Below are 18,748 nucleotides of genomic sequence, written 5' to 3'. Positions count from 1 at the left end.
ACCTTCCCTTACTCTATCCAAAAGGGAAGAAAACATTTTTGCTTTAAGTTCTACTTTATTTCCAATATATTTTTATTATTTACAGCATATCCAACAACAGGACCTATAGATGTTATTCCAAGGATACTCTAAGTTCAGTTTCATGTATAGAAATTATTAGTTAAAGAAGGGTAAGGAAGAAAAGGGTGGGGATAAGGATGGAGAGGGCAGAGGGATTGAGAAGCTGAGTGGGGATAGGGGGAGGAGGAAAGAAGCAAAGCAAAGAAGGGAGAAAGCTGGTATGACCTGATGGATAAAAAAATTGCCTTAAAAGGAATGTAAAAAGGTGTAATGACTAAATTGTAGTGATAAACTAATTACTGTGGGAATAGGCATGGATTCTAAGGCCTGATGGGGTACATGAGTACTGAAGAAATAGGGAATGAGCAAGCAATTAATAAAAGTGAGAGTGTACAGGAAGGATGTTGAAGCCAAGGAGACCACAAGCAGTTACATTTGGGGTCATTTAATAAATGTACTGTCATAGAGAAATCTGGAGGCAGTGGATGTTTCTAGTGACAGGCAAGGAATAGCCTGGTGGCAATGAATAAATGTGTAAGAACAGTGCCTGTGCCTAACAGAGATAGTTTTGGGTCAGGGATACATGTAACTGCAATAATAGAGGAAGCCAGAATAAATACAGAAGCATAAATCTTTATATAGGTGGACAATACCACCAGATATGAGGCAAGGTCCTGACGGAGCCACAGTTTCTCCAACAGAGAGGCAATTAATTAGGAAAAATGGAGGCTCATCTATCTGGGGTATAAAACCACCTATGGAGAAGCTTTTGGGAAAACTCCCATTGTGAAATGCATCGAGAATATTTAAGTGGTAATAAAGCTGCTGAGTACCAGTGTAACTGAGAAGTGGAGTATTCCCATGAGTGCTTTGATGGAGTTTTGGAAGATGAAGTAGGTTTAGTGAGAATTTGATATATTGAAGAAGCTTCTTTGCATGATGATGGAGAGGCGTTGAAGAATTGGAGATCTGGAATCAGAAAGGTGTTAAACTGAAGATGCTGTAGAGCATTTATAATTTGTAGGTATTTGTACAAAGTAATTTTTTAAAATAAAAAATGTCATACTTACCTGCTCTGTGCAATGGTTTTGCATAGAGCAGCCCAATCCTGCTCTTCTGGGGTCCCTTGCCGGTGCTCCAGGTCCCTTCTCCCTGTTGAGTGCCCCCAAGCTGCTTGCTCTGGGGGCACTTGTGCATGCTCGCTCCCAAGCGGCCTCTGTGTATCTAGGAGGTACACAGAGCCCAGCCCTGTCCTGCCCCCCCTTTCCTCCTCCCTGGCTGTAATTGACAGCAGTGGGAGCCATTGGGCCTTCTGCTGTGTCTCAGCCAATGAGGAGGCAGAGACGTGGGAGAGCTTCTGCTCATGTGCACAGCGCTGGATCATTATCGGGCTCAGGTGAGTATAAGGGTGGCTGTGGGGGAAGCTGCAAACTGAAAGATTTTTACCTTTATACAACACGCTTACTGGTATCCACTTTTTATTTGATTGTTATTTGGATAGCCAATTTTAAATCCAGTTTAAGCAGTCTTATCTTCTTCGAAGCTGAATTGCTGAAAAGGCAGGGTAGTACAAAACATTTTTAATTCTTCATTTACGTATGGAGTAAAGTATGGGGTTGATTTACTAAAACTGGAGAGTACAGTTTTAGCAAATTAACCCCTGTGTAGTGATTTTGCTGACACCTTTGAAATCCAATGAATATCCAATAAATAATAGGTAACTTTATTCATGCTGCATGCTGAAAAAAGGAACATTTTGTAAAGCAAACAGAGCAACAAGCTCAATATTTATAGGCATGGCCACAATTCTGGCATTAAAACACCAACAAATATATTACAGTGGTTTATTTTTCCTTATGTAGAGCTAAGCTAACTATAAGTACAAGATCTGTCCATTGGGGCCCTGGCAAAACTGTGCAGTAATAATTTCCTTCCCAAAGTAACAAAGTATTAACAAACGTACTGTCTCTTTCAGACACATTGAATAAAATAACAAGTGTGCTAAGATCATTTACCTTGAGGCCTTGTTCATTCAATGAGCAGAGATGTCAGTGTTTCTGCACGCATTCTGCAAGGTCACAAAAAAAGTATTGTTCTCTATGTGTCCTGTTCACACCATAACACTAGTATAACATGCAGATTTTTTCTGCGCAGGAATCTGCAATGTGTATAAAACTCACTGGACTTTGGTTCGCACTGATGTAGTGCGGAATTTGCACTGGTTTCTGTGTGAATTCCGCACCGCATCATAATCACACCCCGTTCATGCGAACCACTGCGGGTGTGTGTGTTAAGTTAATGACACCCCGAAATCGGTTTGCAAAACGCAGTGCGATCTACAGAATCGGATTGCATGGGAGTGAATACCCATGCGATCTGATTCTAGTGTGGACAAAAAAAAGGGTCCTGCACCTTTTTGGTGTGGATGTGGTGCGATTTGAGCCACACAAAATGTCTGGCTCAAATTGCACCACACAGAATTCACATGTGATTTGCACAGGAATGTGGTTCCTTTGTGAATCAAATGCGATGCGCTGCACCGCAGAAGTGTGAATCCGGGCTTAAACACGCTTTGAAACTGATGTAAACTCATGTCTCTGCAAGTGAAATCTGAGTGTTTTTTTTAATCAGTTTTTATGCAAGTATGGTGTGAATGATACCTGAGGGACATTAAATCAATCAGTTCACTGATCTACCAGGCATCACTGTAAAGCAATCTAGCTCTGGGTGGGATGAACAGATAGCTGAGGTATACATGTATACTTTAACGCAAAATTATAAATCTGATTGACAGTCACTGTGGTGCAAAGAACTTGTTTGTGAGAACCAGGGGACAATCTAACAGTCAACTCTTCTCAGTTCTCTTACAGAAGAAAAAAAAAAGTTTCGATATCCTGTCCTCTAAGCACTAAAAACATAGATATTACCAGAACATCCAACAGGGTATCTCTACAAAATCTCTCTCAGGTGACTTCTTCCATAAATGTTCTCTCACTTCTACCTAGACTGTTTTGCAGAACATTTACTCTGTCACATCCACATTCCAGGCTGGTACATGTGTCCTTCAATTCTGTAGCTATTCCATTGAGTTAAATTGTGGTGGCCATTTTGGGATAGTCTGAAATTCATTGCTAGCAAGCTGTCACAAACAGATGGCCAATACAAGCAAAAAACAGTCCCTATGAAATGATAATAATTCTGTCACGCGTGCTAATTTCTCTTTGCATGTTATTAAAACAGTTTTGCAGTACATGTTCACAACAGGCAGTATGGCAAATGTCTCTCTCGGGTGGCAAAATATGCTCAAAAAACCCAAAAAACTAACACATGCAGTCATCAAGAGGAAAATGGTGATGCAGTGTTAATTTTATAGAGAGTAGGCTGAAGGATTTGGTGTCAGTTTTCCATATGAATCCAGAACATCTGGCCTGTGTGTTTGCCCATACCTGTTAAGTGTGACATTACATTAACATGTGGATCCTGACAGTTTGTCCAGTGTTTATATTTTCATTACTCTCAGCATACACAGAGTGAAAATGACTCATAAAGCCTCATAGTGGTAAAACAGATTCATTAAATTCATATTGTGCACAGATGTGGAATATTAGGTTTCTAATTAGATTTTTCCCACTTGCTTCTGCCTGGACATTTGACAGTGGAAAGTAAGAAAAATATGCCAAAAATGATCCAAAATAGCTTTAATTTGGAAATACTGTGTGGAGGTGTTATGTCTGTGTTCAAAATTGCAGCTCTACAGTTTGACGCCACAATGTGCCCAGAATAATTTAATTTTGTTGTGGTGCAAGCGCTGGCAGACAGACGTAATAATGTCTCTGGTCAGTCTGTGCGCTCCTATTTAAGCAACATATACTCTTGAATACTGCATGGCACAGAAAATCTGTGTACTCGAAAGCTGAAATCCAGGCACACAATTGAACTAACAGGAAGCAGCTTAATTCCTCCTTATGCTAAACATGAAAATATTATTAAAACTCTTTCAATCATCTGCCACATAAAAAAAATGGCATGTATGGGACAGAATTGAATAGTCTCTGGCTATATTCTCTCCAATTCGAATGTGTGAATGTGTAAAATAATGCATTATGGCCATTAGATGGCAATGACTATCGTAGGAAATAATTATGCTGCTCAACACCATCTATTGACCACAATGTAGTATTTTCTGCTTTCACATATTTGAATGGCAAAGAATACAGCTGCTCTCTGCTGTGAGGGTGATCTGTGCCTGGAAATGTGTACTGAGAAGGGATGGGAGGGTGTACTGTGTAAACTGTGATGGGTGGGGTTTGGGGCTCTGGGGGAGAGCTGGACGAATATGGACTTGGGGGATTTGTACTGGGAAGAAAAGGTAATTTTCAGCTGTATTCTATATATTGGTTGTGCATTAAGCACTCCTGAACCCAGCACTCTGTGCATTACACACTCCCGAGCCCTTATTGATAGACATGATGTACATTTCATACTTCTGACCACAACACTCTGTACACTGCACGTTTTATGACATACTCCTGACCACTGCACTCTAAATACAATATATACTCCTAAAGTTCTTCTTTAAGGTAGGCTGTGCTTATAAAAGCATATGCAATGGAATATATATATATATTTTTTTAAATTAGCCCTATTGACACCACCCTACTTAACACATTGTGACTGAAAGATCAAAGGAGCTGTCTAGAAAATTGTTGAGTGCTGCATCTATCTGAATACATTTAGAATGGACACATTAATATATTTGGCACATGCTTTATGAATGGCTATGATTAAATATAAGGCTCCCTAAAGAGGTACCACTTACTATGAACAACAGGCAAAGTTCTTGAAAAGCAGCTATTTGGTGAGCAGTCCTTAGCACTAGTTCTTCAGCCAGCTAGGGTTGGGGCTCAGTCTTTAAGTACAGTTCCAATAAAGTCTGCATGAAGTAAAAAGAGCTGCTAGGTAAATGGTCAGTCTCTATATACTCAGCCTCTGCTAGCAGCGATAGAGCAACGTCAGCAATGCTGTCTCATCAGTCCCAGCGATACAGTAACTTTGGTCCTGCTGTCCAGATGTCAGCTCACTTCTGGATCTGCCTGGAGTGACTCTGGTCCACATCACACAGGTTAACAGCACTCTGGTTTCTGTCTCAGGCCACAGACTTGTATCAGGTTGGTGTGCACTCAGGACTAGTGATGTGCACGCTCTGATCACAATCAATACAATCATTCCACACACACTACATACATAAAAACAGGTAAGAAAGTTGTTCAGTGCTGGTATTGTGATAAACACTGCCCCCCCTTCCAGCACTGTGATCAGCACTGCTTACCCTTCCACCAGCACTGTGTTAAGTCCTATCACCCCCCTCTTCCTCTCAGCAGTGTCATGCGCAAACACTGGACTCACATCTAAACTGATGTTTGTGCAGAAGAGGGAGCAGAAGTGGGAATCCACCAGCAGGAGCTGAGCTCCCCCATACACTCATCACCTGGCATCCTAAGCCCAGGCCCCCATCCTGGACACAGAATGCTCCCAGCTGCAGGCACAGAATCCCAGTCTACTCTGGCCACACAGGAGATTGACGGCCTTGGTACGGGGAACCCAATGATCTTGAATCCATTTCTATTTTAATACAGCCTGCAGAGACAATGTCAGCTAAAGCGTCTGAACAGAAAATACGGTTGTCCCTTAAATGATTCTACCTCAGTATGACATACAGTTCTACAATTTGCAGTTCCAATTTATTTTCCATGTCAGTTTATATTTTAAGTTCTTGGAGATTAAATAAAAGCAGTTTTTGTGTGACTCATGAAGCCATCTGTATCTCAATCAAAGTTAATCAATTTATCCTCAAAATGTCATGTATCCAAAGTGAGAAAAGAACAAACGCCTTTATTCATGGAGCTGAAACGTAAATACTGAGAATACAGGAATATGTAAACATTAATGTTAGTGGTTATGAGAACCATATTGTTCTACAATTTGTCTGTCACAAGGAAAATTAAATATGTGAATAGAGTTGGGTTTTATCATGTTTTTCGGCCAGTTAGAATTTTTTGTATAACATGGAACAAATAAATGACTGTCTAATCCTCGGCCTTAAAGTGTATGTAAACCCTGACAATGAGTTATTTGCTCTGTCTTGGATTGTTAAATATACCATTGAATGTGTTTTGTTAAATGCAAAATAAGAAATCTGTGGATCCTGCCAGAAATTCGGTGAACTTGTAACTTCCTGTGCTTTCTGCTGCACTGAAAACCACTAGTACAATAACCACCTCACCACAATAAGAAAAAGTGTGAGGAGAGAGTGTGGCAGGGAGAGAGATAGAAAGAGGAGGGGGAAGAGAGAGAGAGAGCAGAGAGGAATGAAAGAGAGTAGAGAAGGGGGGGGGGAGAAAGCAGAGGGGAAGAGAGAAAGCAGAGGAGAAAAAAAGAGTGGGGACAGAGATAGCAGAGTGGAAGAAAAAAAGGGAGAGTGGAGAGCGTGTGTGTGTATGTGTGTGTTTAACACAGAGCAGAGAAAGGGCTCGGGGGAGAGTGGGAGAGAGTGGGGGGGGAGAGGAGAGTAGGAGACAGAGCAGGAAGGGGGAAAAAGCAAGGGGCAGGAGATCAGGGGGACAGATAGGAAGGAGTTGAGATAGCAGGGGAAGAGAGAACAAAAGGGAGAATGGGGGGGGGGTAGAGAACAGAGAGGGAGGAGAGAGAACAGGGGGGGGAGAGCAGAGCGAGGAGAGGAGCAGAGGGGGGGAGAGCATAGGTGAAGAGAGTGCAGGTTAGGCAGACAGCAGAGTGGGGAACACAAGGATCTGAGAAGGGAGAGAGCAAAGGAGGGAAGAAGAACAGGGAGGAGAAAGGACGGGGGGGGGGGGATAGAAAGCGCAGCTCTGAGTGTAGATGCAATAAAAACCCTCTAAGCACTGCCACACCCTGCTTCCCCACATGGGGAAAAATCACTGAAGGTAAAGTTAGTGTGACCTTATGGAGTTGTCCATCCTCTGAAAAGTACGGAACATCTGTCACCTTCACACCACCGGTAAATCAGCAAGCCATGTTCATGCCAGAGAAGGAGTATTCAAAAACTGGTTTCCTATAAGGAAACACTTCATTCATTATAGAGTACCTCACCAATCAGGAAAAAGAATAAAGGATGCTCTTTGTACAGTATATTTATTAAATACACATTAAAAACAAATACCATTATTAACAAGTACACCAAATGCCATATATTTCATATGTGTAGGGATTTACAGTGTGTATGCTTTGTATGTTATGTGTAGAGATAGGAGAGTTTCTTCGGGTTCAGTTGCATGTCCAACAATCCTTAAGGCTAGGTTCACACCTATGCAGTATGCGTTTTGATCCGTTTCTGCAGTGTGTTTTTGATGCGTTTTGTTAAACTTGTTGCCTGGCAGATTAAAATGCAACAAAAATGCATTAAAAACACATAAAAAATGCACTACATGCTTTTCTGCATTGTCTCCATTGAGGTCTATAGAACCAAAAATGCACCGTTTTGCATTTTTAAAAAGTCTCTGACCCTCTCCAAAAAACATACCGGGTGAAAAATCAGAGATGTGAACCTGTCCCATTTGAAACCATGTCACTGCTGTGAGTTTCTGCAAAATGCAACGCGAAACACATAGGTGTGAACCTAAACTAAATTGGGAACGTTATTGCAAACCTCATTGAAGTCAATGGGAGCCAAATCTTAAAAATCACAGATATGAGTAAGGCTCCACTGGCTGATAATGTGTTAGCGGTATAGCCATGTTAAAATAAAATATTGATGAAGGATCAGTTACCAAGTGGTGACATTTTTGTTCATGACTTGCGGGAGTCAAACTGAGCACCGGTGTCAGGAGTTGGTGGTGAGCAGTTTTATGCTTTGTGTTGCTTGAAAATCAGTTGGCCATATTTTGATCAATTATGTTAGCTAGCATTAGCTTCTCCTTTGTTTACATTCAGCTGCAAACTCAGTGAATACCCTAGTTGGCAGGTAAATGGGGTTGAGTAGGCATCTTTGGTTGCTAGGATGCAGGCAGCCACCGGTGTCATAGCAACCAACAAGAGGCCTGAGCAGGAAACTGTCACATTTACTGGTACTAGTAATACTACCACTAAATGAATGACTTCCTGAACTGCTGGTGGTTTGAGCAGGACATTTAGTTTTCCTGCTTGGGGAATAGTATTTGCGATGAACCCCATGTGTGTTATATGTGCTTTGTGCAGTATATGTGTTGTGTTGTGCATACTGTGTATGCTCTGTGTGTCCCTTTGTTGTTCCTTGTGCATTCATTGACTACAAGTCCATTTGGTATTAGTTCAGTATGTCCAATTATATAATTGCAGTGTCCCTGGCCAAGACAATTGTGCAGGAATAAAGAAGGGGAGTGCAAGCTTTAGTGATTCCTGATTTATTGGTATCAGAATAGCTTACATTTAGCCATAATAGGTGGGTTTAGGAGGCTGCTGCAGCTATTTGCACTTCTAGGTGACTGTTTTTACCTGCGGAATTGCAGCATTTTTTTCCCATGACACAGTCTCTTAAAAAAAAAAATCATGGTCAAATGACTCTGTGTTCATTTTCCTAAATTGGATGAAAACGTATGAGCTTAAAGTGATTCTGAAAAAAAATTTTTTATACCTGCTCTGTGCAATGGTTTTGCACAGAGCAACCCTGATCCTCTTCTTTTTGGGTCCCCTGCCAGCAGTCTTGGTTCCTCCCCCCTGCTGATGCCCCCAATAACAAGCCTCCTGCTATTGGGGTACTAGAGCAGGCTTGCTCCTGAGACACAGTCCTGTGAATGGACATTATCTATAACAAACGCAGTGTGGCTTGGCTCTGCCCCCTGCTCTCTCCTCATTGGCTTACTGGCTGTGAATGACGGCAGCAGGAACCAATGGCTCCTGCTGCTGTGTAAACCAATGAGGAAAGAGAGAGCTGGGAGAGATGGGGCTCAGATAAGTATAAGGGGGGCTGAGGGGGGATCTTCACATAGAATGCATAAAAGTAAATAAAAAATTATGCCTTTTAAAACCACTTTAATTGATATCACTCACCAGTTTACCAGGATCTTCTTATATTCCCATATAGAACTTTAAAAAAAGGAGGTAACGCTTTTTTTTATTTATTTATTTTAACTCATTTATACAGTGACAACATATTTTTCAAAATTTTGGCAGAAAATTGGGTGCTTACTGATTGTGGTTAGCAAATTTTAGTATACTATTTTGGGGCGTATAACATAAATGTCATGACTAACAAAAAGTTCCCAGAGCTTTTTAAAAATGCCTACTCATAGTAGGCTTAAAAACTTAATTCATTTTGGATTCCTTAACGACTAGTGAGTCACCATTGAATACTGAATTCAAGAATAATGCCAGAATTATGAAAAGAATATTTGTTTACTACAAAAAGTGAATTGCTTTTATCACATTGTATATTTTTATAGCATTCCCAACTATTCATCCCATCATGCTGTTAATTTGAGAGCCATATGTAGAAATTTCAGATTTACTTCTAAAGACTGACAGTCTGGTAAGAATTTGGAACAATGCATTTCTATTGCCCTCTACTGGACATATTTCAGTAATGCACTTTTATGTACTTGGGGTATCATACTGTAGTTCTAATTAGGTATAAGCTTTAGCAACTGATTTGAATTAATCATTCTCTGATTTGCCTTACCTAAATTAGAATCTAATTGGATGCTATGGATTTCTGCCTTATTAAGCAAGCAGGGTGTCTAAGATATCTGATATTTCCTTACCATTGGTTTAGCTGTGTGTGAAGCTGCTGGTGTTTAGGAATCATTCACATTTATGCATTGCATAAATGTGAATGGGTCATTTTGGAGACCAGCCCAATGTACTATTACTGCATTAAAGAAAACATTAGCACGGCAGCACACCACAAAGCACATGCTGTGTGTTGTGGTGCCTTGTGTTAAAAACCGGGGTCATATCCAATTTATTGTGCATTAAGGTGCACTGCCAGCACATTCAAATTGAATATGCACCTTAATGTGGTTGGCTATATGGTACTATACCTCACTGTGTTAACATACTTAATTTTTTAATGAACCTTTATCAAAGTATAAAATCATTTTATGAGGGAAAAATATTTATATGTGTGGAGGTGGATCCTCGATTGTAATAAAAGTACAGCAGGAGACACTGGAGTACCCTAAAGTGGGCAGGAACACCAAAAACAGGTTATTTAGATAAGAAGATCTTGACCTTGGCATGTCAGACAAATAAGAAGTCAGAGGCTGACTTTTAAGCTCCACCAATAAAGAAAATATCGCTTTCAATCAGGCTGGCCCTTTAGAAACTTTTTCCTATACAAAATCACTTTTAAACAATTTTAAAACATGATATTTCTTGGAACAACAGAGAAGAAAAGTGGTACAAACCCACCAAATTCCAGTCCGCCTATGAACATATCAGACAACAATTTTAATTTTCTCCCATATCCAAACAGAAGAACCCTTTTAAAAAAAGAGCAGATTAACTTTGTTAAGTATGTAAGAGTGCCAGGTACCAGACTGCAATAAATCGAACACCATAGTGAGCAAGGTGAGATTTTGCAGTCATTGAAAGTACTGTTCTATCTGAATAGCTTGACCAAAAGCAAAAAGCATCAAATTGTAGACACTGGGGTTTTAGAGATCCGTTATTAGTATACAGAATGAAAACCTGTATAAAGGTCCAAGATTAATTACACCCAAAAGTATACAGCTATAAATTATAGTATGATATTTGTTTGAATCACCTAGGCATACATACGACTGTAACTCCTGCAATGAATATCTATGCAAGCAGAAGAAGGAACTCCAATAAGACACAGATTGACAGCTGTACCCCAGGGTAGGCCGGACATGGACATTCTCTGTACCAGGACAGGACTACTTAATAATAATTGCTTCAGACTTCTGGAAGATAGATGCACTGTGTAACACAACTTCAAAGACAATGTTTGAATGTTGCAAGGGACATTGGAATACCTAATACTGCCAGCACAAATAAGGAGCCTGCTTTAAAACTGGCAAAGACACATATAAAGAAATCCAATAGAGATGGCAAATTCCATGACACATGGTAAAGCCATAGTGGTTTAAGAAATGTCATAACAGGAGGTACTAATAGTAATCCAGTGCAAAGACTTATGTTAAAAAGAACACAAACCCTCCTGCCCACAGTCAAAAGCTTTTATTTTAGAAAATACTGTAGGGGGTAGTAGAGCAGTTCACAACAAAATGTCAAAACGCCGAAAGAAGGCTCTCCCCAAGGTGGATATAGATCAAATAGTGTACAAATAGCCCTTTGTTTCTTCAGTAGATGGACTGTGGTGAAAAGGTACATGTGTGTAGGGAGGATTGCTCCATGCACATACATTGTGGAGGCAGATGGACATTTGTACAGAGGAAACATGATATTTCTTGGAACAACAGAGAAGAAAAGTGGTACAAACCCACCAAATTCCAGTCCGCCTATGAACATATCAGACAACACATTACCAAATTAATCAGAGCTGGAAACAACTATGGCAGATGGTGCTACATTAGAACCTGAGTTGTCAGGACACCTGTAAGATATAAAGATTTTGTCCATAAAAATGTTTTCTTTTTAGGTGCAGATTGCAGCAGCCCTGCGTCAGGACACCTGTAAGGCTAGGTTCACATCTGTACGGGTGATTGCCGCTATGAGATGGCAGCTGTTCCTGCGGCCGCAACCACCCGCACAGAAAAACGCAGGATATGTGTGCCATTAATCGAACAGACATGCTGTAAAACCAGCATTTGATGAGCATTTGAGAGGAGGGAGTCCCCTCTGTAAGAATACCATGAGTCAGCAGGAGAGATCCCTGCACCAACATTGTTTGTGTTGATGGGGGGGATCTATTGTTTTTTTTTTGTTTAACCTGTTTTTTTGTTTAACCTGTTGGTATGCGTACCCAGCTTAAAGCGGTAGTGTTTTTTACTTCTACCTACTATACTCTACGGTACTGTAAATCTCCTAAACGTGCAACTATGGCCAGCAGCCTCTGATCAGCATTACAAAACACAGTGTTGTTTTAGCCACCTGCACCAGAAATTAAAGAGTCCCTCTCTGCTCCTCCCCTCCTGGGCACCTCTGGTGGACTGATTAACCACTTAAGGACCGCCCTATAGCAGATATACTGCTACAGGGCGGCACCTGTGCACAGGATCATGTGTATATTTATATATGTGATTTTGAATCTCCGGGTAGGGGGCGAGCACACCCTACCCATGCCGCCATTTGCAGCCGTGGATATCAATCTCCGGGTCCCAGCTAGTAATTACCCGCTGGTGTCCGGTGATTTAGGGGCATCTCCAACGTTGAGGAAGATTGTTTTGTTTACAATCTTCCTCCCAGTCAGCTCCAGCACACTGCTCGGGATGGCTATGCACAGTACAGCCATCCCAATCAGTGTGCTTACAGTGAAGAACACCCAGCCCCCTAAAACACTCCCAGCTCACAGTTAACCCTTTGATCACCCCTTCCATTAACCCCTTCCTGCCCAGTGCCATTAGTACAGTGTCAGTGCTTTTCTTTTTAGCACTGACCACTGTATTGGTGTCACTGGGGTGTCAGTGACACCAGGTTAGTTCCCCCCCCCCCCAGTGTCAGAATGTCTTCCGCAGTCCCGCTAAAAGTTGCTGATCGCAGCCATTACTAGTAGAAAAAAAAAATCCTATTATCTATACTGCCATTTGTAAACTCTATAACTTTCAGGTAAACCAATTAATTTACATGTATTGGGATTTTTGTTTTAGCAAAGACATGTCGCAGAATACATTTTGGCCTAAATTCATGACGACATTTGATTTTTAAATTTTTTAAAATTTTAAATCCTCAGGAGGGCAAGTGATTAATGTTACAGCAAGGCCTGCTGTACTGCCCTATCAGCGGCCATGGCCATGGCTGCGCCCTAGGTGCCAGTGCACCCTAGGCGGCTGCCTAGTTTACCTAGTGGTAGCACCGGCCTTGGGTGAGGCAGCCCAGCATCAGTACACCTGTAAGGCTAGGTTCACATCTGTACGGGTGATTGTCACTACAGGATGGAGCAATCCCTGCATTAACATCGTGTGTGTTGATGGGGGCTCTATTAGCGTTTTGTTTTGGTTCAACCTGCTGATATGTGTACCCAGCTTAAAGTGGTAGTAAACTCTTGTCACAGTCCCCCCTCCCCTGCTCCCTCTCTTGTCCCCCCCCTTCAGATCCCTGCACCCCCCCACCCCATTGCATGCCCCTGCACTTGCACGTAGCCCACATAAAGTGGTGTGATGGGCGCCAAGGAGCTGCCTTCTGCTGGGAGTCCCCACACATCTGCTCGGCCAATCGCCGAGGAGTCTGCTGCCCCACTGTGCCTGCATGTGGATTCCCCACATTTAGGCCACCTGGATGTCGCCGCTTGCCCCCCTCCCCTTGTCTTGGCGGGCACCTGGAAGACGGATGCCGGCATCGGCCAGAGGACATGGTGGAAGGACATCGGGGGATCGCAGGGCAAGGTAAGTTACACAGTGTAATCTCGAGTGTGGCTCGGGGTTAATGCTTTTGGTACTGAAAATTAACCCTGAGCCACACTCAAGATTACCGCGATGAAGGTTAATAGCAAAAAGTAAAAAATATTATTTTTTTCGCAAAATTGTCGATAAATTTTTTTATATATAACGCAAAAAATAAAAAGGTGATCAAATACCACTGAAAGAAAGCTCAATTTGTGGGAAAAAAAGGACATAAATTTCATTTGGGTGCAGTGTTGCATGACCGTGCAATTGTCAGTTAAAATAACGCAGCACTGTAACAGAAAAAATGGCCTGGTCAGGAAGGGGGGTAAATCCTCAGGAGGGCAAATGGTTAATTAAAAGTATTTGTATAGCCCCAAAAGGTTTGGGTTTTTTTTTTGATAGTGTAACAAAGGCTAAAAGTCTCTATAGAATAGTAATTTTTTTGTCATACATGGCTCGAGTTTCAACTGATTCATACTGCCCCTGAGTCTTCCGGCTTGACAAAAATTGGTTGTTCAATTGACTTTTGTTGAAGAAGCTGGGTGGAAAATGGTCAGCTGATCAGCGCCTTTAGTCAGTTGGATGCAACCGCTGTTCAGGAATTCTGACAGCTGCTGGAGCTGGCTGTCAGAATAAAATACCGTATTTTTCGCACCATAAGACGCACTTTTTTCCCCCAAAAAAAGGGGGAAAAATGTCAGTGCGTCTTATGGAGCGAATATGGAGCGGCCGGTCCGGTATTTCCACTGCCGCCGTGTCAGAATACCGGGCCGGCCGCTCAGCTCTACAGCGGGACCTTAGAGATGACTGCTGACCTTTGGGGAGGGAGGGGGACGGGTACCTGAATTTGACAGATACCCGCTCCCACTTCCGTGGAGTTGTTCTTTCATCTTACCCGTTCCTCTATCCAGCGGCGCGGTCTTCCCGGCTTCTGTAGTGTGGGCATGACAGCCGGGTGCCAAGTGCGCATGCGCAGGAAGAGGTGCTTTTTGTGAATGGTAAGGCGGCACCTGGGACACATGACAGATCCCAGAAGCCGCCGGACCAATCACAAAGCGCAAGTGCTTCTCGCTCATGCGCACTGGGCACCCGGCTGTCATGCCGAGCGCCATTACAGAAGCCGGGAAGACAGCGCGCGGCTGGATAGAGGAACAGGTAAGATGAAAGAACAACTCCGCGGAAGTAGGAGCGGGTATCTGTCAAATTCAGCTACCCGCTCCCCCCCCCCCTCCCCAAAGGTCAGCAGTCATCTCCTGTACTATCCACAGTCTCTGGTCATCCCCTGTACTGTGTCCGCAGTCTCTGGTCATCCCTGTGCTGTCCGCAGTCTCTGGTCATCCCTGTACTGTGTCCGCAGTCTCTGGTCATCCCTGTACTGTGTCCGCAGTCTCTGGTCATCCCTGTACTGTGTCCGCAGTCTCTGGTCATCCCTGTACTGTGTCCGCAGTCTCTGGTCATCCCTGTACTGTGTCCGCAGTCTCTGGTCATCCCTGTACTGTGTCCGCAGTCTCTGGTCATCCCTGTACTGTGTCCGCAGTCTCTGGTCATCCCTGTACTGTGTCCGCAGTCTCTGGTCATCTCCTGTACTGTGTCCGCAGTCTCTGGTCATCCCTGTACTATGTCCGCAGTCTCTGGTCATCCCCTGTACTGTGTCCGCAGTCTCTGGTCATCTCCTGTACTGTGTCCGCAGTCTCTGGTCATCCCCTGTACTGTGTCCGCAGTCTCTGGTCATCCCCTGCACTGTGTCCGCAGTCTCTGGTCATCTCCTGTACTGTCTGCAGTCTCTGGTCATCCCCTGTACTGTGTCCGCAGTCTCTGGTCATCTCCTGTACTGTGTCCGCAGTCTCTGGTCATCCCCTGTACTGTGTCCGCAGTCTCTGGTCATCCCCTGCACTGTGTCCGCAGTCTCTGGTCATCTCCTGTACTGTCTGCAGTCTCTGGTCATCCCCTGTACTGTGTCCGCAGTCTCTGGTCATCTCCTGTACTGTGTCCGCAGTCTCTGGTCATCTCCTGTACTGTGTCCGCAGTCTCTGGTCATCTCCTGTACTGTGTCCGCAGTCTCTGGTCATCCCTGTACTGTGTCCGCAGTCTCTGGTCATCCCTGTACTGTGTCCGCAGTCTCTGGTCATCTCCTGTACTGTGTCCGCAGTCTCTGGTCATCCCTGTACTGTGTCCGCAGTCTCTGGTCATCCCTGTACTGTGTCCGCAGTCTCTGGTCATCCCTGTACTATGTCCGCAGTCTCTGGTCATCCCCTGTACTGTGTCCGCAGTCTCTGGTCATCTCCTGTACTGTGTCCGCAGTCTCTGGTCATCCCCTGTACTGTGTCCGCAGTCTCTGGTCATCCCCTGCACTGTGTCCGCAGTCTCTGGTCATCTCCTGTACTGTCTGCAGTCTCTGGTCATCCCCTGTACTGTGTCCGCAGTCTCTGGTCATCTCCTGTACTGTGTCCGCAGTCTCTGGTCATCTCCTGTACTGTGTCCGCAGTCTCTGGTCATCTCCTGTACTGTGTCCGCAGTCTCTGGTCATCTCCTGTACTGTGTCCGCAGTCTCTGGTCATCCCCTGCACTGTGTCCGCAGTCTCTGGTCATCTCCTGTACTGTCTGCAGTCTCTGGTCATCTCCTGTACTGTGTCCGCAGTCTCTGGTCATCCCTGTACTATGTCCGCAGTCTCTGGTCATCCCCTGCACTGTGTCCGCAGTCTCTGGTCATCTCCTGTACTATGTCCGCAGTCTCTGGTCATCCCCTGCACTGTGTCCGCAGTCTCTGGTCATCTCCTGTACTGTCTGCAGTCTCTGGTCATCTCCTGTACTGTGTCCGCAGTCTCTGGTCATCCCTGTACTATGTCCGCAGTCTCTGGTCATCCCCTGCACTGTGTCCGCAGTCTCTGGTCATCTCCTGTACTATGTCCGCAGTCTCTGGTCATCTCCTGTACTGTGTCCGCAGTCTCTGGTCATCTCCTGTACTGTGTCCGCAGTCTCTGGTCATCCCCTCCACTGTGTCCGCAGTCTCTGGTCATCTCCTGTACTGTCTGCAGTCTCTGGTCATCTCCTGTACTGTGTCCGCAGTCTCTGGTCATCTCCTGTACTGTGTCCGCAGTCTCTGGTCATCTCCTGTACTGTGTCCGCAGTCTCTGGTCATCTCCTGTACTGTGTCCGCAGTCTCTGGTCATTCCTGTACTGTGTCCGCAGTCTCTGGTCATTCCTGTACTGTGTCCGCAGTCTCTGGTCATCTCCTGTACTATGTCCGCAGTCTCTGGTCATCTCCTGTACTATGTCCGCAGTCTCTGGTCATCTCCTGTACTATGTCTACAGTCCATTAGTTCAGAATTTTTTTTCCTGTTTTCTGCCTCTAAAACCTAGGTGCGTCTTATGGAGCGAAAAATACGGTAGCTATAGAATATAAAGAATCTGTCATGTTCTAAGTCTACAGTGACTGCTAAATACTTAAATATCAAATTTAGGTGGATGCATACTCAAATGGGCCAAATTGTATATAATGTAATATATTCTCATAAAAGTCAAGGACTACGCCTAACAGTTCTGAATAAAAGTGGTTGTGTGGAATCCATCATATCTAATTGTTGCCTCTGTCCATTTCATTTCAGGTATCTGAAAAAGTGAAATATTTCTTCAGGATGTACTCCATTAACAGGCACAACATGACAACCCTGATGTCTGCACAGCATGCGGAGAGCTACAGCCTGGACAATAACTGTTTTGACCTCTGTCCGTTCTTGTATAATGGACCGATGACATGGCAGTTCTGCTGCATCGATGAACAGGCAGGTCCTATACCATTGCTGTGACTGCAAGACAGTTCTATTGAGCTTTCCATATGAATCTGTCTTCAGAGTTACACGGCTGCCATTGCAAACCTTCTGCTGAAAATTCCACATACCCAGCTGTTATGTTGAGCTTCTGATACAAGAATCTGACAAATATATATATATATGTGTGTACGCATGCATGTACGGTATGTTCACGGCCATCTTGGAGGTGGGAACACGTGGATTGTTCTAATTATACAGCGCTGTATTGATCTTGGAGATTGTAAGTGCACTTTTATGGTTCAATAAATTGTTTTAGATGATTTTACACTATGGGAAGCTCTTTCATTTTATGTACATGCCACCTTTGATGCCTGACAACGCATGCATTGATGGTCAATACAGAGTGGGTGAATGCCGTTTGAGCCATATTTGGATGCTATGGAGATGCTATAACATGATGGTCAAATATATCTTTTAAGTCTTTAATTGAGCACGAAATAGGGTAACACGTGTCTGCACAGATATCGTTTGGTCATTTAGCAATGGAAGATTCACGTTTGCATTTCAGATGTATGTTTTGGAATTATGACTCATATTTAAGAACTTTTATCACATATATTTTGTATATCCTTGTGATATTGATGTGTGGTTTGAATATCATATTGAGTTTCACATGGTAATAGCTGGGATTGCACCATCACATACATTTTTCTTTTTAGTGCTGCACTTATATATATATATATATATATATATATATATATTATTATATAGTATTTATAAAGCGCCAATAGTTCGCTCAGCGCTGTACATTACAAAGGGGGACAGAACATGTGACAGAACAACAACAATACAATGCAAAACATGAGGGGATCGAGGGCCCTGCTCTTTCGAGCTTACAATCTAGGAGATTCATATATATATATGCCTGGTTTGGGGGGCGAGAGGCTGGACCCCCTTTCCTGGTGTGCTGGACTGCATTCTCCGATAAGGGCCAGGTATGGATTTTGGAAGGGGACCTAACGTTTTATTTTTGCTGTATTTTTCATATTGGGTCTTTTATGAACAAAATAAATACAATATTGCAAAAGAACTGCAAAAAATTGAATCCAAATTTCATTCCATTTGTTAATTTGGATGCACATGACGCATGTCAATATTATATTGGACCAGTTTGTTCAATCTGGAATTCATTTTGTATCTTTGGAATTCATTTGCTATATTCGGAATAGCTCATCTGCTGTCAGCGGGGAATCCAAACAAACAATTGCGGTATTAAAAAAAAATAAAAAAACAGTGTGGGGAATCTGCACAAAATCCATACCAGACCCTTATCTAAGCATGCAGTTCGGCAGGCCAGCTGCTTTCTCATTTCCCTCCTCC

General features: G+C 43.2%; 1 protein-coding gene across 10 annotated transcripts in view; it reads left to right on the top strand.

Moving 5' to 3' along the window:
• Positions 1-18,748, top strand: part of LOC149474438 (uncharacterized) — a 174,563-nt gene that overhangs the window by 128,550 nt on the left and 27,265 nt on the right. For 9 of the 10 annotated variants that reach the window (XR_016312324.1, XR_016312354.1, XR_016312298.1 and 6 more), the window contains one exon: positions 17,204-17,693. Coding sequence is in view for 1 of the 10 variants with exons in the window: in XM_089674063.1 (XP_089530189.1) it covers positions 17,204-17,404 (201 nt within the window). In the remaining 9 variants the exon portion in view is untranslated. Of the gene's footprint in view, positions 1-17,203; positions 17,694-18,748 lie in introns of those variants that run through there. The other variant, XR_016312297.1, reaches the window with a different exon arrangement.

The sequence above is a fragment of the Staurois parvus genome, unplaced genomic scaffold, assembly GCF_062004578.1.
Source record: "Staurois parvus isolate SC_StPar_1 unplaced genomic scaffold, SC_StPar_1.0 ptg000004l, whole genome shotgun sequence".
NCBI classification, from domain to species: domain Eukaryota; kingdom Metazoa; phylum Chordata; class Amphibia; order Anura; family Ranidae; genus Staurois; species Staurois parvus.
The sequence above is the reverse complement of the archived record's forward strand: the minus strand, read 5'-3'. Positions and strand labels throughout refer to the sequence as shown.